At 42.8% G+C, this 20,121-nt stretch overlaps 1 protein-coding gene across 4 annotated transcripts in view; it reads left to right on the top strand.

Annotated features, from left to right (window-relative positions):
* Window positions 1-20,121, top strand: part of LOC140191055 (zinc finger SWIM domain-containing protein 5-like) — a 171,751-nt gene that overhangs the window by 53,434 nt on the left and 98,196 nt on the right. For 2 of the 4 annotated variants that reach the window (XM_072248127.1, XM_072248126.1), the window contains exons 1-2: window positions 14,748-14,938; window positions 19,596-19,797. In XM_072248127.1, the coding sequence (XP_072104228.1) occupies window positions 14,765-14,938; window positions 19,596-19,797 (376 nt within the window). In that variant the 5' untranslated portion in view covers window positions 14,748-14,764. Of the gene's footprint in view, window positions 1-14,747; window positions 14,939-15,414; window positions 15,466-19,595; window positions 19,798-20,121 lie in introns of those variants that run through there. The other 2 variants (XM_072248129.1, XM_072248130.1) reach the window with 2 other exon arrangements.

The raw sequence follows: 20,121 nt of genomic DNA, 5'->3' as shown, positions 1-20,121 counted from the left end.
ATAGTAATTCATGAATGGATAGGAGAGCCAACCATAGAATTGAAACCTTACCAGGTCTGAAGGAAGGAGCTCACAGTACAAGCAAGCAAGAAAGAAAGTGCTTCACAAGCTACATGCAGGACACTGTGGAGTTGTGCATGTGAAAGAAATCGCACACAACTACTCCTGGTGGTCAGGACTGGATGTAACCATTGAAGAGAAGGCCAAAGCATGCCCATATTGTCAGTGAGTGAGAAAAGTTCCTCAACTTTCTACTTTGCATCCATGGGAATGGCCTGAAGAAACATGGCAGAGGATTCACATAGATTTTGCAGGAACTGTGGAAGGCCACATGTTCTTGGTCGTAGTGGACGCATACAATAAATGGCCTGACATTGCCATCAAAAAGAGCAGTACATCTGAAAAACACATTGAGGAGCTACGTTCCATCTTTAGCTATTCTGGGCTTCCTCAGCAGCCTGTAAGTGATGATAGCCTACAACGCCTGTCTGAAGAGCTCAAGGCATTTATGGAAGCAAATGGTATTCAGCACATCAAGTCAGCAACATGTCATCCAGCCACTAATGGCCTTGCTGAATGATTTGTACAAACAATGAAACAAGCCCTGGAGACTTCAGTGGGAAATGAATCCCTCAACCAGCATCTTAGCACTTTTTTGCTGATATACCACAACACGCCTCACGCCACCACCAAAATGGCTCCAGCAACTGCGTCAATGAAGAGGCAGCTTCGCAACCGGCTTGACCTGCTCAGACCCCCCCCCCACCCCACAACAGAAAACAGATTGTGCTAAATGAACAGAAAATCCAAGTAGAGAGATGTGCCAAGTGAAGTACAGAAATTTAACAGCAGGAGAGAGAGTACTTGTTTGGACATACATCTCTGGAACAAAGTGGATAACTGTGACAGTGGTGGCATAAACTGGTCCTGTGTCATATGCAGTGGAGGCTGGTAGTAACCACAGGATCTGGAGAAGGCATTTTGCTCACTTCCGAGGCTACTGAAAACCAACACAAATTGGCCGATCAAGATGTAAAAATTGGACGGGATTCTGAGACTGCTGCAGAACCTCCGTTAAGACCAAATGACACGGCCAGTACTCACCCATTTTTCTGATGTGCCCTCTGAATGACAGTACAGTACCCAAGCTAAAAACTATACATACACTACCAAGAAATAAAATGACTTTTGGGAAATGAGGGTCGTCTGTACCCTCATAGGAACCAGTGGTCTCTAGACAGATTGACTCTCTAGTGACTAACACCCAGCACATGAGGCAGAATAATCTCCGGAGTTATGTCTGGAAATAGAGGAAGTATACCCTCCTTCCCTAGTTTAGAAAAAATATTTTTTCTTGTTGGTTGAATTTGTTGATTACTGTATTGAATGTTAATACTTCAGCCGCTGAATGGGAAGGGGGAGAAACCTTTAAAATGGGAAGGTAGGGACAAGTTATGCATTCATGTATATTTTTACCCTTACAAGTTGTTGTCAAGTTTCCCTCCGCATTGCACACTGAATGTAACGGGAGAAGGCATTCTGGGTAAATGACTGAGAAGTAAAACAAATAGCTGCATGCTTGTTCCTCACCTCTCCATCTCTCTCGTGTGTTATTCACGGCCACTCGGCTTCCCAGTACCACAAACGTGACAAGGACGAACTGTGCAATTGCAAGAAAACCCTAATAATTAAAAAAAATATTGAGAACATACATTGTAGAGTCCTTGAGAGTGAGTCCATAAGTTGTGGAATCAGTTAATTGTGTTGAGGTGGGTGAAGTTATCCATCAGGAGTTTGATGGTGGAAGGGTATTGACTGTTCCTGAATCTGGTGGTGTGGGACCTAAGGCTTCTATACTGCCCTCCCAATGGCAGAAGCAAGAAGAGAGCATGGGCTAGATGGTGGGGTCATTGATGATGGATGCTGCTTTCTTACGGCAGGGCTCTTTGTAGATGTGTTCAATGGTAGGGAGGGCTTTTCCTGTGCTAGATGCGCTGTATTTATTACTTTTTGTAGGCTTTTCAATTCATGCACATTGATGTTCAAGAGAATCATTATGGATAAATCGGATCTTCTCAGGTGGCTGAGAAAATTTGACCTGGTTTCAATGCTGAAGGTTTCAGTGGCTGAGCCGGACTAGGTACATAGGATCAGGCTTAACAAGGTCTAGTAGTATTCCTATTCCTTAAGCTCGATCTCTCAACTATGCAAGGAGGAAATGAGAAACATAGGTTTAGTCTTTCAATGGAAAGGAAGGCTGCGTTGGCAGTTGAGACATAACAGTGTTGTTAATTGGCTATCGTTATTGAAAAAAACCTTCGCTAATTGTCCCTGTTGAAACAAATTCAAACTTGGTTGGGTCAAAATGCCTCAAGGATGAAAATTAGCCCATTTTTATGCTTGTGGTGGTAGCTTGCTCCTTTGTACAATCAATAAATCCTTACATCTGTTTGGCATTTCATCAATAAAGAACACGTGTCACAGATGGAGCTTAGCATAGAAAATATTTTAACAATTCTGACAGATAGTAGACACAAAGAAAATACCAGCAATCATACCCCATCATTTCGAGCACAGTGCTGTATATCAATTAGTTCCCGTACCCTTTTACTGAGGGTCCATTTTTCACCTGTCTGCCATGTCATGGTCCATGCACCAGGACAAATGAAAGACAGCAGGTTGGGTTTGGCTCTATTGCTCATGGGGAAATTGCCTTACAGCTTGATACTGGCCACTGTGGAAACAAGTAGGTATTGATTATGATAGGGGCAAGGTCAAGATATGTGCTGATTGGTATCCTAAAGGCCAAAGTAAGAGCCACAGGCAGCCACATGGCAGTTATTTGAGTTGCAGCCTCATGGATCCAAACACCTGGGTTCAATCCCCATCTCCAAGACTGAACGTATGGACGTCACATGTTCTCCCTGTGACCGCAGCTCCAGTTGCCTGGGTTCAGTCCTGATCTCTAATACTGAATGTCTGGAGTTTACATGTTCTTCCTGTTACACGGCTTCCTCCAGGTGCTCCACTTTCTTCCCACATTTCCAAAGACGTAGCCACACACACAGAATGCTGAAGAACGCACCAGATTAGGCAGCACCTATAGGAAAGAGTAAACAGCCGACGTTTCAGGCCGAGACCCTGCTTCCGGACTTAAAGACTAAAAGACGTGGAGGTTTGTAGCTCAATTGGCTACCTTCAATTGTCCATAGAACAGAATAGCAGAAGAACAGGCCCATTGTCTGTGCTGAACATGATGCCAGTTTACTTTAATCCTTTCTCCCTACACATCATCCATATTCCTCTATGCATTTCATGTTCATGTGTTTGTCTAAAAGTCTTTTGAATGCCACTATGATATTCTCCGTGGATTGTCACCTTGTCGCGGTGGAGAAGCTTGTGTGGTCCTGTGATCTCGAGAGCAATGCTGTCTGGAGCTATGCTCCTGGTAGGGTCACCCATGGCGGTAGGTCGAGGGTGAGGTCCCTGACAAAGAACAATCCAACCAAGACCTCAACGGTGGAACAGGCGGACGAAGTTACTTCGAACTCAACGGCTGTGAAGGCGGATGAAGGCTGCAACAAATCCACCAGCTCCAATAGTCGTGGTTTCCATGCCATTGGAATCAGTTGATGGATTTGTGAAGTATCGTGTGCTTCTTGGAGTGCAACATCAAGTACACGTTAAACAAATACACGGACAGGTGTCTTCACTCTGTGGGCCACTTCTTTAGAATGAAGACCATCATCCTCGACCTCGAGGGATAGCCACGTTGACGACGAATATTTATAAAGATTAGCTTTATTTGTCACATGTATATCGAAACATCCAGTGAAATGTGTCACTTGCATCAACAACCAACACAGTCCAAGGATGTGCTGGGGGCAGTCCGCATGTTTTGCCATGCTTCCAGCACTAACGTAGCATGCCCACAACTTAGCAACCCTAACCTGTTCATCTTTAGAATATGGGAGAAAACCCACATGATCATGGGGGGAACGTACAAACTCCTTATAAACAGCAGCAGGAATTGAACCCAGATCAGCGATTGCAGGTGCTGTAATAATGTTACGCTAACTGGAATCAAAAACAAGATTATTATCTAAATGGAGAGAGACCGTAAATGAGTGAATTCAGAGGTATCTATGTGTTCCAGTGAATAAAACAAAAAAAAAATTAGGAGACAGGTCCAACAAATAGTTGAAGTGACAAATAGCATGTTGGTTTTATTATGAAGAGATTGGAGTTTAAAGATTAGTTTTGAAGGTTAGCTTTATTTGTCACAGGAACATCAAAACATTGAAACATACAGTGAAATGCGTCATTTGCATCACTGAGCAACACAGTCAGAGAATTGTGCTGGGGCAGCCTGCAAGTGTCACCATTTTACCAGTGCTAGCATGGTATGCCTACAACTAACTAGCCGTAACCCATATACTGTATTGTTGGAATGTGTGAGGAGACTGGACCACCCAAAGGAAACCACACAGTCACAGGGAAAAAGTACAAACTCCGTACAGACGTGGGAGGAATTGAACCCAAATCACTTGTGCTGTAAAGTATTACGCTATTGTGCTGTCCTGTTGTAAACAGATTGGAGTTTAAGAATAAGGAAATTTGTTACAGCTACCCAAGGTATTCCAATGTGAATTGGAATACCGTGTACTGTTTTGCTCCCATTATATAAAAGAGAATACAGTAGTATTAGTGGCAGTTCTTGGGATAAGAGGTTTGTCCTAACAAAAGAGGTTGGGTAGTTTGGATAAGTATGCCCTGGAATGATCTGATCCAAACAGATAAGGTCCTAAGGAGTCTTGACAGCTTGATATTTTCTCAACTGGAAGTGTTATGAGCACGAGAACAAAACTACAAAACAACTAGCCCGTCATTTAAAACTGAAGTAGTTAGAAATGCCTTCTCTCGGGAGTGGTCAATCTTTGGAATTCTCTACCCCTGAGGATGGTGAAGTATTTGAAAGATTGAGGAATTCAGCATTATGGAGAATTGATGCAGAAAGAGGAGTTGAGACCCACACACAAAATGTTGGAGGAACTCAACAGGTCAGGCAGCAGCTATGGCAGGGAATAAACAGTTAATGTTTCAGACTGAGACCCGTCATGAGGACTGGAAAAGAAGGGGTCAGAAGCTAGAATAAGAAAGTGGTGGGAAGTTACAGGAGTGCAAGCTGGCATGTGATTGGTGAGATCAGGTGAGGAACGGTGGCTTTGTGGGGGATGAGTGCCTGGGGATGAAGTGACAAGCAGGGAGGTGGTAGGTGCAGAATGAAAGGACTGTGGACCATGGAAGAGAGGAAAGGAGGAGGAGCCTCAGAGGGAGGTAATAGACAGGTGAGGAGAAGAGAAGGGGTGAGCAGAGAGCCAAAATGGAAAAAGTGAGAACGGGGAAGGAGAGAAATTACTGGATGTTAGGGAAATTGATTTTCATGTTGGAGGCTACCCAGACAGTCTATGAGGTGTTGCCTCTGCAGCTTGAGTGTGACCTCATCATGATCATAGAGGAAGCCATGGACCAGCATGTTGGAATAAGAATAGGAAATGGGCCAGCGTGGATTGGCCGTGATCCTGTTGATTAGTGCGCGGCCCTAAGGGGCTGAGTGGCCTACCCCTGCTCATTTGTACTTGTAACCTGAGTACTTGGAACCAAGCTTTGAAGGCCAAAGACAGCCAGTAATGTTCACCTTTCCACCTCTGTGCCACAACCGTCATTCATACAGCAAGCCTGAAGCCCAGGGATAGGGAGGAGAAACTGGAAGGAATATAGAACAACTAATCAGAAGTATATTATCTTGTATGTCTAACTCTTTCTTTGAAGATTTTAAGTTATTAGTCGTCAAAGTAAATTTATTATCAAAATACCTACCCAGTTCGCCTACCAGCCCCGACTAGGAGTTGAGGATGCCATCGTCTACCTGCTGAACCGTGTCTATGCCCACCTGGACAAGCCAGCGAGCACTGTGGGGGTCATGTTTTTTGACTTCTCCAGTGCATTCAACACTATCCGCCCTGCCCTGCTGGGGGAGAAGCTGACAGCAATGCAGGTGGATGCTTTCCTGGTGTCATGGATTCTTGATCACCTGACTGGCAGACCACAGTACGTGTGCTTGCAACACTGTGTGTCGGATAGAGTGATCAGCAGCACTGGGGCTCCACAGCGTACTGTCTTGTCTCCCTTTCTCTTCACCATTTACACCTCGGACTTCAACTACTGCACAGAGTCTTGTCATCTTCAGAAGTTTTCTGATGACTCTGCCATAGTTGGATGCATCAGCAAGGGAGATGAGGCTGAGTACAGGGCTACGGTAGGAAACTTTGTCACATGGTGTGAGCAGAATTATCTGCAGCTTAACGTGAAAAAGACCAAGGAGCTGGTGGTAGACCTGAGGAGAGCTAAGGTACCGGTGACCCCTGTTTCCATCCAGGGGGTCAGTGTGGACATGGTGGAGGATTACAAATACCTGGGGATACAAATTGACAATAAACTGGACTGGTCAAAGAACACTGAAGCTGTCTACAAGAAGGGTCAGAGCCGTCTGTATTTCCTGAGGAGACTGAGGTCCTTTAACACCTGCCGGACGCTGCTGAGAATGTTCCATGGGTCTGTGGTGGCCAGTGCGATCATGTTTGCTGTTGTGTGCTGGGGCAGCAGGCTGAGGGTAGCAGACACCAACAGAATCAACAAACTCATTTGTAAGGCCAACGATGTTGTGGGGATGGAACTGGACTCTCTGACGGTAGCGTCTGAAAAGAGGATGCTGTCCAAGTTGCATGCCATCTTGGACAATGTCTCCCATCCACTACATAATGTACTGGTTGGGCACAGGAGTACATTCAGCCAGAGACTCATTCCACCGAGATGCAACACAGAGCGTCATAGGAAGTCATTCCTGCCTGTGGCCATCAAACTTTAGAACTCCTCCCTTGGAGGGTCAGACACCCTGAGCCAATAGGCTGGTCCTGGACTTATTTCCTGGCATAATGTACATATTACTATTTAACTATTTATGGTTTTATTACTGTTTAATTATTTATGGTGCAACTGTAATGAAAACCAATTTCGCCCGGGATCAATAAAGTATGACTATGACTATGTGTCAGTATATAGTACCTTGAGATTCATTTACTTGCAGGCATTTAAGGGAAAATAAATACAATAAAATATATGAAAAACTGTATATAGACAAAGACTGACAAATTGTGCAAAATAAAATAAAACAATACTGAGAACATGAGTTGTAGATTCCTTGACTGCGAACCAGTAGGTTGTGGAATCAGTTCAGAGTTGCAATGAGTGAAGTTATGCAAACTGGTTCAGGAGCCTGATGGTTGTAGGGTAATAATTGTTCTTGAACCTGGTGGTCTGGGACCTAGGGCTGCTGTACCTCCTGCCTGATGTTGTTAGTGAAACAAGAGCTTGGTCTGGATGGTGGGGATGTTCTATGATGGGTCTACTTTCTTGTGGCAACGTTCCTTGGAAATGTGCCCAGTGGTGGGGAGGGCTTTGTCTGTAACACAAAAGATTCTGCAGGTGCTGAAAATCCAGAGTAAGGCACAAAATGCTGGAGGAATTCAGCATCTATAGAGGGAATGAAGAGTGGATATTTTGGCTGAGACCTTTTATTAGGTTGTCTAGGCTGTATCCACCACTTCTCTGTTCCTGGGCTTTGTTGTTTCCATACCAGGCCATGATGAAGCCAGTTTGGACACCCTCCAACCTGCATTTATAGAAGATTGTCAAAGTTTTAAAAATAAAGTCTTTGCCTGAATGTTTAACTGCTCTGGTTTTTATAGTTGTCTCTCATTATTTTCCTGTTTATTTTCGTAACTCTCTCACTTTCCTTTGCGCGTCATTATCACCCTCAGTAAAAGCAAATGCTCCAAGACTAGTCTCCAGGCCTCTTTTGGTTTACTTTTCATTTCACAGGCTTGCTCAGGGATATTCAGGGACTAGCGTATTGCATTTATCCAGCTGGGTACGCTGATTCTCTCTAAGAAGGAAGGAGAACAAACAGCTTCTTCGATATCAGCTTCCTGATTGCAGTTTGCACATTGTGCTGGAAGGTGTGAGAGGTATGCCTTTTGTGTACTGTACTTTTTATCAGCCGCTCTGCCCTCGTCTCATCTTTACCAGTTATTCACACCTCGTTCCCGGGTTCCTCAAGTGCATCAATGTTCCTGTGACGAACCACAGCCAGGTGTGTTACAGAACACAGGAAATCAGCAGATCCCCGTCGTCGACATTTTGGGCCAAGACCCTTTATCAGGACTGGAAAAGAGGGGGGAAGAAACCAGAATAAGAAGGGGGGGGGAGGGGAAGCACTACAAGCTGGCAGGTGCTAGGTGAGGCAGAAGGTGGGTGGGTGGGGGGGATGAAGTAAAGAGCTGGGAGGGGATAGGTGGAAGGGGCTGAAGAAGAAGGAATGCAGCAGGAAAGGAGAGTGGACCATGGGAAAAGGGGACCGGAGAGAGACACCAGAGGGAGGTGATGAGCTGCTGAGGATAAGAGAAGGGTAAAGAGGAGAGTCAGAATGGGGAGTGGGAAAAGAGAGAAGGGGGAGGGTGCAGAAGCCACCAGAAGTAGGAGAAATTGATGTTTATGTCATCAGGCAATGCTTTTGCGTCGTCATCTTTTTGTACGATAAGGGAATGGAGATTATTGGGAGAGCTCATCAAGTCTCAGAAGTTAGAGTAGGGCCCAGTGTAACCACAGCAATGAGGCTCTGACTGCAACAGAAGAACTGCACTGTCTTCACTGTCAGGAAGCATGACGTCAGGAGGACAGCTGTAGGAATGCTTGACCCTGTGGGTTTCTGTGGAACAAAAGCACCGGTTTGCTCTCTTCAGTTACAGTTTGGGGACACCACTTTAATCAAAGAGTGAAACAAAAAGGTAAATGTTCCTGAAGAAAAGACCCATTTCCCTTTGACGGTCAGTGACCGTGGAGCTTAGATTTAAGCTCATTTTTAGAAAGATTTAGAAGAGAGTTTAGGAAATTCTTTAAATGAGAGGGTATTGCTTGAATGGGTGGAGAGTGCAGTTACTGAATCAGTTCTCAAAGTGCTGTAACCCACAGGGCTGGAAGCCAGAAACTGGCAAGTAAGATTAATATAAAGGGACAGCACAGTAGCATTGAGGTTAGTGTAACGCTGTCACAGAGCCAGCAACCTGGATTCAATTCCACTACCGACGGTAAGGAGTTTGTACGTTCTCCTCCTGAGCACGTGTGTGTTTCCTCCCACATTCTAAAGATGTGTGGGTTAGTAGGTTAATTGGTCACATGGGGTATAATTGAGGTGTCACAAACCCATTGAGCCGGAAGTGCCTGTTACCGTGCTGTATAAAATAATTATAAAAATAAGTTCATTTGAGGGTATTCAGTCCTAAACCTATGTAAGTTCAATCTAACCCTTCCCTCCTACATAGCCCTCCATTTTTCTATCATCCATATGTCTACCTATTTACTTTATTTGGAGACGCAACATGGTAACAGGCCGTTCAAACTTAACAAGCCTGTGCCACCCAGTTACACCCTGTGACCAATTAACTTACTAACCTGCATGTCTTTGGAATGTGGGAGGAAACCCGAGCACCCGGGGGAAACCCACACAATCACAGCGAGAACATACAAACTCCTTTCAGGTAGCAGTGGAAATTGAACCCATGTTGCTGGTGCTGTAATAGTATTACAGTAACTGTTATGCTATCGTGCTGCCCCTTTAGACTAATCTCGCTTGCCACTTTCAGACTTCCGGCCTGCGTGTCACAGCTCTTTGGGTACTGATTCAGTAACTTTTAAATGTGCCTGTATTCCCCCACCTTCTTCAGGCAGCATACTCCAATTCCGTCTCACTTCAGAATCAGAATCAGGTTTAATATCACCGACCATATGTGCAATGCAATACGTAACAAGACTATAAATTTACAATCAGAAAGATATTAAATTAAATAAGTAGTTTAAAAAGATAGAGAAAAAAGTAGTGAAGTAGTGTACACGGGTTGATTGTCCTTTCAGAAATCTGATGGCAGAGGGGAAGAAGCTCGTCCTAAAACATTGAATGTGTGCCTTCTCTTTGGGTGTAAAGAAATTCTTGAACTCTCTAAATCTTTCTGAAGTTTACCTTGAATCTACACACTGTATGTCCCATGGTTAGCAACTGTCGAAGAGAAGTGGGTCTTTTCTTTGGGAACATTTTATCTTTTCGTTTTACTTCTTGGTGAAATCTGTCTTCAATCTCCACTATTCCAAATAAATAAAAAAAAATCTACATGTCCATTCATCAGAGGAAATTAGATCTGTGGATGATGGGCTTAAAAGTGACAACACTGTGGTCACAATTTGCATCTGAGGTCTTTGTAGAGCTGTCTGCCCTTCAGGTGCTGATGCTGTTGCTTGGAAATGGAAATAGCAACAAGGCAGCTCCCGAGTGTGAGACGACCTCATGGCTGGAGATCTTCAGCTTATTGGGCAAAGGAATGGGAAATGGAATTGGTAAATTGTTCATTATTGTCACATTGGCGAGGTTCAGTGCAAACCTCATATTGCTTACTTTTCATACAGATGGATTCATTACAACAGTGCATTGAGGCAGTACAAGGTAAAACAATAACAGAATGCAGATTAGAGTGTAACAGCTACAGAGAAAGTACAGTACAGGTGAACAAAGTGTAAGATCATAGCGAGGTAGATTGTGAGGTCAGAAGTCCATCTTATCGTCCTAGAGAACCATTCAGTGGTCTGATGACACTGAGGTAGAAGCTGTCCTTGAGCCTGATGGTACATGCTTTCAGGCTTTTGCATCTATTCAGACGGAAGAGGGGAGAAGAGAATGTACAGGGTGGATGGGAGTCGTTCATTTTGTTAGCCAACTTCCAGCACTTTGTGTGTGTTACAGGGAATATCATGGTGTCATAGAGTTTTACAGCACAAAAACAGGCCCTTTGGCCCATTATGTGCCTGCTGAGCATCAAGTAACCATTTGTCCTAATTCATATTCAGATTCAGATTTATTTATTGCATCTGCGTCAGAACCTACAGTGAAAGGTGTCCTGCATTAACAACCAACACACCTCGTGATGTGTTGGGGGCAGCCTGCAAGTGTCATCACACAGTGACCTTCGGCCTCAGATCTTGATGGAGCCTGCAGCTTAGTGCCATCTTAACTAAATCTAATCCCATTTACCAGTACTTGGTCTAAAGCCTTCTGCACATTGGGTTTCAAGTAGCTAACTAAATGTTTAAATATTGTGACAGACAGTTTCAGACAGTTTGTTCCAGGTTCCAACCATCCTCTGGATGAAAAGACTCAGATGCCTTCTAAGTCCTAAATTAAATCTATGTGCCCATCAGGTTCCCCCTAGAGCCTCCTCCCTTCTGACAAAGTAATCTCAGTCTCTCCTCCTAAATGAAGCACTCTATCTTAGGAAACATGGAACATAGACTATAGAACAGTCTAGCTCAGTGCAATATACGGACCCTTCAGCCCATGATATTATGCCGACCTTTTAACCTACTTTGAGATTAATCTAACCCTTTTCTCCAGCATAGCCATAGATTTTTCAATCATCCATGTGCCTATCTTAAACATGCCTAATGTTTCAGCCTCTACTACTATTCCAGGAGCACATTTCATGTCCTCACTACTCTCTGTGTTTAAAAAAGCCTACCTCTGACAGCCCTGCCCCTATACTTTGCTTCATTTGGCCTAAAATTATGCCTACTAGTATTAGCTATTTCCACCCTGGGAAAAAGTCTCTGGCTATCCACTCTGTCTATGCTCTTTATCATCTTGTACATCTCGATCAAGTTGCCTCTCATTCTCCTTCGCTCCCAAGAAAAAAGCCCTAGCTCACTCAACCTATCCTCATAAGACATGCTTTCTGATCCAGGCAGCATTCTGATAAATCTCCTCTGCACCTTCTTCTCTAAAGTTTCCTGATCCTTCCTTTAATGAGGCAACTGGAACTGAAAACAATACTACAAGTGTGGTCTAACGTCCAGTTCACATCCTGGAGAACTTCCTATGCACCTTCTCCAATGCATCACGTCCTTTCTATAGTGTGGTGACCAGAACTGCATGCAGTACTCCAGTGGTTTCTTATTGTTTGGATTTGGATGTCCATGTGCATCTCATTAAATAATATAAATGGCAATCAGGAACACTCATGAAATCCTGCCCTGTCTAAGCGCCATTTCAATACAGAAATTACAACATAATGCTTTAGTGTGTAGGGCCTTGGTTAAGCTTCAATAACCCAAGTGATAGAAATCCATCTCAAATATCTTCATTTTTGGGCAGGAAGGATATTAACCTTGGGAAGGCTATCAAGGCTTAAAAGGATTAAAAAAAAACCTGATTTATGTTCCCTTTAGGAGACCAAGGGGTGATCTCATCAAAGTGGTTCAGTGATTAAGAGATTCAGTAGAATAGAGAGAAGCTATTTCCTGTCATGAGGAAATCCAGGAGAAAGGTGCATGATCTCCATTTCTGAGCTGGGTTACTAAGGCATGAAATTAGGAAATATCTTTTCACATGTATGGTTATGAAAACCTGACACTTTTGTCCGGAAAAGTTTGTGGAAGCTAAGGTTTTCACCTTTTCAACTGAAAGTGTAAGATCATCAGTAGGTAAAAGTATCTAAGAGAGGTGGGAACAGTGCAACTGGAAAGCCATGATCTAACTGAACGTCAGAAAGGCTTCAGGGCCTTAATGAACTCATCCTATCCCCGTGTTTCTATTTTGATGGTTTACAGACAAAAGCTGTTACTTTGGAATGTGTGTTCCCCACAAAACAGTATGATTTGAATTACAGTGGAATGAGATATGCAATAATGATCTTTCTCTTAATCTGCAACCTCTGTAGAGTATTTTATGTATCACATGCATTAGGTTTGAACTTTCTATCACGGTCAGGCTGTGACCTTGGTTGTGTGAGGTTGCATCACATCTATGGTATACCTGCAAAGTTTCTGTAAGAAATTTGCAAGAGTCATTGGTGACATACCAAATCTCATTTGGCACATATTATAAGAAATTGCAAGGGAAAATGGAAAGAATCGAGTATATCAGCTGGTAAAAGATCTGTAAATTGTCTAAATAAATTGAAATTTATGTTATCAACATGCTGTCAAAATTCTAGATTTTTAAATATCATATTAAAAGCAGGTTATAGCATAAATGATAAGATAAAATCAGTGACCCAAACTTTGAGCTCTCTTTTGATGATTCTAAGATTGTTCTGGGCACAAACTTGGGTTAATTTTGCTCGTTAGTTTTCTCTCTTCCACTTGTCAAAGGCTGACTTATTGCTTGGGTAAGTTGGCTCAACTTCTTTTCTCATAGGAGCAGTCTGATCCGCTGAATATTCCCAACATTTTATATTCTTATATTAGATTTACAGTTTCTGAAGTTAGTTTTTTTTTTGTTTCTTTGTTTCTTGACTGCCTACTTTGCACCTGTGTGAGCAAAGGGACTGTCAATGTTTCAATGTACCAAACTTCGACGGTTAATGTATGAGGAGTGTTTGACACCCATTGGAGTTTAGAAAAATGAAGGTAGATTTTATTGAAACCTAGTAAATAATGAAAGACCTGGATACAGTGGATGTGGCGAGGATGATTCCATTACTGGGGGAGTCTAGGACCAGAGGGCACAACCTCAGAATAGAAGAACATCCCTGAGAAGGCAGGAGAATGGGTTGGAGAAGGATAATAAATCAGCCTTGATGAAATGGCAGAACAAATTTGATGGGCTGAATAGCCTAATTCGGCTCCTATGTCTTATGGCATTTGATATTTGACTGCTGATATTGGTAAGCACCTTTGAACACCACAGTCGTGTTGCAGGGTGTAAACAAAAATGGTGAACATCCCCTTTGCATCTGCTGAGCTGCTGAGTTCCTCTAGCAATTTATCTAATGCTTCAGCCTTTTACTTCTGAGAGTGGATGTGGAGAGGATGTTCCCATTAGTAGGAGACTAGGATCTGAGGGCACAGCATCAATATAAACGGATTCTCCTTTATATCTGAGATGAGGAGGAATTTCTTCAGTCAGAAGATGGCGAATCTGTGAAATTTGTTGCTACAGAGGGCGGTGGATGCCAAATCATTGGGTTATTTAAGGCAGAGATTGATAGGTTTTTGATTGGTAAGAGATTTAAGAATCACAGGGAGAAGCTGGAAGAATGGGAATGTAAAAAAAATGACTCACAATTGAATGGAGTAGTGGGCTTGATGGACCGGGTGGTCTAATTGTGCTGTTGTATCTTATGGTCTTATCCTCACTATCCCCAATGTCTAAAGCCCACTTTATTTTAGGTCTTAAATTAAATTTGGCAACTGTTATTTAGTTCAGATAACTTTTCAGAGGGATTATTCCAAGATTCAGATCCTGTCTGTTAATCATTTAAAATGCCCAAGCCTAGACTGTCCCAGACAAGCATGTTTGAGTCAGTCTGCAATAATAGACATTATTAATTTTCCTGGCTCTGGAAGGGTGGGAATCTCCATGTGATTGAAACTTGGACATCCAATAGTTGAAGTAGAGGGCGGGCCAAGGGGCGATTGACATGTTCATGACGCGGAGGCGGGGTGCTCCTCATTGACCGACGAGGGCCGGGGGCAATGAAGAACGAGGAGGCGGCGGCGCTGGGCCAATGGCAGCGGGCGGGAGGCGGGAGCGGCGGCGGCTATATAAAAGGGAGCGCTGGGAGCCGGCGTGCGGTCAGTTGCGAGAGAGGAGTTGTCGGCGATGGCGGACGTACGGGGGGAGCCGCCGGCGAAGCGGCCGTGCCTCGGGAACTGTGGGGCGACAGGGACGATGAGAGCGGCCCAGACAAAGCCGGGCCACGGCAGATCCCAGCGGCCCGACACCCTGCTGGACATTAGTGCCAAGAAAGTGGCGGAGAAATGGCCCTTCGAGCAGGTGAGCAGTGTGGACGCTGCAAATAAGGGAATTAAAAATAAATCACCTCAGTAAACAAGGGGGATGGCGTGGAGAGGGGCTGAAAACAATAGGCAATAAACCCTGAGCTGTCACTCTGCAGCTCCAGCCCAACAGACGCCCCCCCTTCCCAACTTTCGCACCAAATAGAAAGCTTCAATCAATTTTATTTTCACTCCTCAAATTTCTTTCCTCTCTTTGTTTTGGAAGATTTATATCCTGTGATGTTAATTGCTTTTATTTTTTTTATTATGTATTTGCTCCTTAGACTTGGGAATTGTTCGTTGCTTTCATAAACCTGGCTGCTTTTAGTTACTTTATTCTGCCCGGACTAGCCTCCTTTTTTTTATATCATTATTTTGAAATGTATGTATTTTGGTGGTTACGCTGCACTGTGATTTAAAATCTTTTATTTTAATTCCCCCAACTTTCAATTAATGTTTATCTGGTGTGAGAAGGGAATGGGAAATCGGAGCGGTGACTGGGGAGATGAGGAAATTGAAGAGGAGGTAAGAAATTGAGTGTGAATTGCTTGGGGTGTTATGGTGAAAGATACTACATACTGAGTTTAAAGGGAACGCAGACAGATTTGTCAAACACTTTTTTTTAAACCCACACCATCGTTTTTTAAATAATTGTAACTGAGCAGTTCCTTCAGTTTTTCTATTCTTTCTAGCTCCCACCCTCCCCTTTATGGTTTTTGCGTATTCTTCGGCTTAATATAAAGACTGGCACCCACAATTGATACCGGCTACAGTAATTGTGGCACTGACTGGTATCTGTAGCTAATTTCGTTGTTCAGAGTTGGTAAACGGCTTTGGTATTTTGTAATCTTTGTTTTGTGGTTCAACAGAGAACAAAAACCAGCCGGTATAGTTATTTCGCTGTAAATTACTGCAAACCAGTTTAGCAAAGTACTTTTAATTGACCGTTTTGGTTTTTTTGTATTGACATCATTTGCACAGTGCCCTTTCCAAACAATGAAGATCGTAGTTTGAGGAAAGGAAGGGCTTTCTTCTGTACGTGATTGTAAAGAAGCGACTAAAATATAATTAACTGACTAATAGAATTGTTTGTGATACCAGTCTTGTGCAAGTTTGTTTATACGAAATATGACTGTAACTTGGAGAAAAGGCTCTTTTTGTTTTCAGGAAGCCACTGATGGAAAATTAGTTGATTTTAATTCGTGTTCTGAAATGTGTTTGACTCTACTAAGTCTGGTACGTGTGTAGTTGTTGATGGAATATGAGTTTCTTGTCTGCCTGCAAGGCGGTACAGGTTTGTCTGTGAAGACTAGTATTGTTTCCACAGGAACTATATTCAAGAGGTGTGTGTGTCAGCAAGGGTGGGAGTGATTTTTTTTTGTTTCCATCTGACTATTTTTACCCACCCCCTCTTTTTCCCATTTAATCTCCCCCAGGGTGTGGGTGTGAATATTTGCCCCATAGAGGGTCTGAAAGTAGCTCAGGATAGTCATGATTCAGACTATGATTAAAACAAGGACTATTGCCTGAAGTTTGTGTTAGATATTTAAACATTAATTTATGGTGTAAAAGAGATGGAGACCACATAAATTCTGCCTTCGGCTGAAATACTGATCTGGACCTTTTTGCTGTTTGTCAGTTCCCGTAGTGGATCTTTTAAACTGATCAGATAAAGGGCTCAGATTTTTGGTGGGAATATCCTCCTCTTTAGTCAAACTAATAAATTTGTGTTAAACCACACTGGTAATAAATTTATGACACATCAGTCCAACTATGTTTTAGTTCTGTATGCACTGTAATTTCAATCTGTCAAAAGTACTAAGCCAGAAGTAATCTGAAGCATGATAGTTAGCGTAATGCGACTTGGGTTCAGTTCCTGCTGCTGTTTATAAGGGGTTTGTATGTTCTCCCTGTGACTGCATGGGTTCCTCCGGGTGCTCCGGTTTCCTCCCCACATTCCAGAAACTGTGGGTCACAAGAGTCTCATTGGGTCAGAAGGACCTGTTACCATGCTATAACTTAAAAATGATCTGTTTCATAATAGTCAATGACTTGTTTGTCCTGTGTTTTGGGGGAAGGGAAAAAGACGTGTGCTTTGAGGGTCGTGTCTGTTATTGTTTGTTGGGACAGTGTGGAGTAGGGATGGATGTTTTCGGTCACTGTGTGATGTAGACTCTGTTTTGTATATTTAAGTATCTAAAAACAATCACTGCTGCAGAAAGTGGGTTAACTGTGCAATTGAGTGGGCGTGAAAATAAAAATACAATCAGCTGTCCCACTCCTTCAGCCACCTCCTTCCCTGGATGTACCAATCCCACAACTGGGCACTCTCTTCGAAGGCTATTGAAGCTGCAGTGACTAAGAACAATAACAAAGCTTTTCCACTTCAAAGCAGAAATTTCCAAGAAAAACAACATGGTTTATGGTTTCTTGTCGTGTTGCTGACTGTGTGCTGTATGTGGGACGGGACTGGCAGACACAGGTTGGTTAGCATGCTTGTCTCATTCATCAAATCCAATGCGGTATGTGGCAGGGTGGAAAATGCAGCAGTCAGTTTGCACGCAGTAAACTCCTTTTGGCTCTTACCAAAACATCTCTGTGACATTAACTTGGGGTACAGATATTGGCTACTAAGACATTCTCTCAGAGAGGTGTCCTTATGTTAACAACTCATCTGCTTGTAGAGTCCTTGCCCTGTTTTACACTGAAGTGTGGACATTGCTTTGGTGCTCAAACCTTCTGAGTTGGCCTTGAACCCCACCCTCTAAATTTTGTGACTGGGTGAGAGTACTAAAGTGGAGGTTGGTAGCTTGATTGGTAAGGGGTTAAAAGGTTGTGTGGAGAAGAATGGGGTTGAGAGGAAAAATAAATCAGCCATGATCGAAAGGTGGAATAGACTTGATGGGTGGAATGGCTGAATTCTGTCTATGGTTTTATGACAAACTGAGCCATAGCTGATGCTTAAGAGTAATGGGAGACATCAAGGAGATTAAGGGTTGTGCCCATCATAGGGTTGCCAGAAATTCACAAGCAGGTGATTGTTGTTTTAATCCACCTTGTATTCCCTTTCACTGCAGGTTATTTTAGTGTAATGTTTAAGTTGTCTTGCTAGAGCATTTGCTACTTGAAATTTTAACAAGCTGTAAATTGCACTTTTTTGACAGTAACAAGGTATAATTTCCTTTCATTTAAAATCTTGCTGTTTTGGAACATTGGTGGGGAATCATGGCGGGTACTTCAGCTGTGGTGAGAACAAATCAATGCAGTTAATGTTCATGTTTGCAAATGCAGAGAATGTTAAGCACCAGTGATACCATTGGTCAGAATGGGGAGCTTATTCGAGGTGACGCATTGAGAATATTGCATGACTGTATAAATTGAAATGTAATGTTTCATGGTCTGTTTGGTAACAGTCCACTACTTAGACTGTTGTTAATGTTGTATGATTTCCCAACATAGTTGTATCAAATTCCTTCACTGAAGATCTAAGTTGTTTCGCCTAAGAGGGTTAAGACTGTAGCTTGTGGTCAAGAGAGATTTGAACTATTGTAGTCAGTGCTCACAGATAATACTTCAACTTACCTTCAGGTATAAACACTAACGTTGGCATGATCTGATTTTCTAATGCCAGATTTAGTTCTAGTGGAAGTTTTTTTTTGCTGGTTTGCACTTTTGACAACTATTTTTGAGGTACTAGTGGAATCTTAAGATCATTGGATGAAAGTAAACAGTTGATTTTTTTTACTGGAGTGGTGGTGCGTGGAACACTGCAGCAAAGTTTGTGGTAGAGACAGATGCATTGCGGATATTTAAGAGATTTTTAGGTAGACACATTGAAAGAAAAACGGTGGGCTATGTAGGAGGGAATGGTTAGATCGATCTTATTGTTTAGAGATACAGCACAAAATAGGTCCTTTGCCCCCAATTCAATCTTAGTCTAATTTTACGGCTTAAAAGGTCAGCACAGCATTGTACTATGCTGTAATATTCTATGTCTTAGAACTCAGTTTTAAGACCTAGAATAATACCCAATTTAGGCAAGGTAGTGCTCAGTTTAGAAAGCGTGCAGTTAAAGAAACTTGTCCAGACTCTGGTGGTGATTGTGCTAAAAGGCTTGGGTATGAAATGCCAGCGAATGAAGAGAAAATCTCTGCCATTTCTATTCATGGTTCAGGTGGAGTCCACAACAGGTTAAATTATACATAATGGGTGCAAAGAATGGCCAAATGATGGTCTTCGTGTTTCCCAAATTACTTTGAATTAGTTATTCTCTGGTGAGATGGGATGGTTGTTTGTACAAGCAAGCTGCTTAAAATTAACTACTATGGTTTCTGACAGGCGAGCGTAGCTAGTATTTACAACTGGAGTTTTTATGATATTGCTGGGATCCTTTGAGTGAGCAGTAGAGCTGATAAAATTAATAGTTGCCAGTAATTATTGTGCTGAGTTTCCCTGCATGTTGTGGTTTCTTCACCTTTGGAAAGCAGGGAATTGGAATTTTATTTCACATTGATTGCTTAGAAGATTGGAACACGTTTTGGAAATGTTTTCTTACCACCTTATTTTTTAAGTTTGGTTCTTGAACTAGTCATTGTTCTGGTTTCTAATGATAGGGTGCAGATGGTTAATTTTTTTTTGCGTGCATTTATTTTTAGGTAGAGGAGCGATTTTCTCGAATCCCAGAGCCAGTTCAGAGGAGGATTATTTTCTGGTCCTTTCCCAGAAACGAACGCGAAATCTGCATGTACTCATCACTCAGCTATCAGTGTCAGGAAGGAGAGAAGGACGGTGAAGTTCCTTTCAACAAAGGGCTGAGGTTATTGGAAACGGGAGCCATAGAACGTGTACTGCAAGTAGGTGAGTATGTTATCAAAACGCCCGGTGATGAGTTTGCTAAATGTGGATCAGAGTGTGATCACTTGAGTCGAGTATGATGTTTACCTGGGGGTTGTCTGTTCATGGACCTGAGGTGGCTGTAAAGGAAATTGAAGGCAAATTTATGCAGTTTGGATCTCTGCACGTGGTATGATACGGTGGTGCTACTGAATGCCACTGGTCAGTTTAAGAACTTTGCACAGTTTGATAGAGGCACTGCTTTTGTGAAGCACAGGAAAATGGAAATACCGTTCAGGATGTTTGGAGAAGGGCTTGCTTCCTGAAGCAGCATGCATGAGGAATGAC

Source organism: Mobula birostris, chromosome 32, assembly GCF_030028105.1.
Source record: "Mobula birostris isolate sMobBir1 chromosome 32, sMobBir1.hap1, whole genome shotgun sequence".
In the NCBI taxonomy this organism is placed as follows: Eukaryota; Metazoa; Chordata; class Chondrichthyes; order Myliobatiformes; family Myliobatidae; genus Mobula; species Mobula birostris.
The sequence above is the reverse complement of the archived record's forward strand: the minus strand, read 5'-3'. Positions and strand labels throughout refer to the sequence as shown.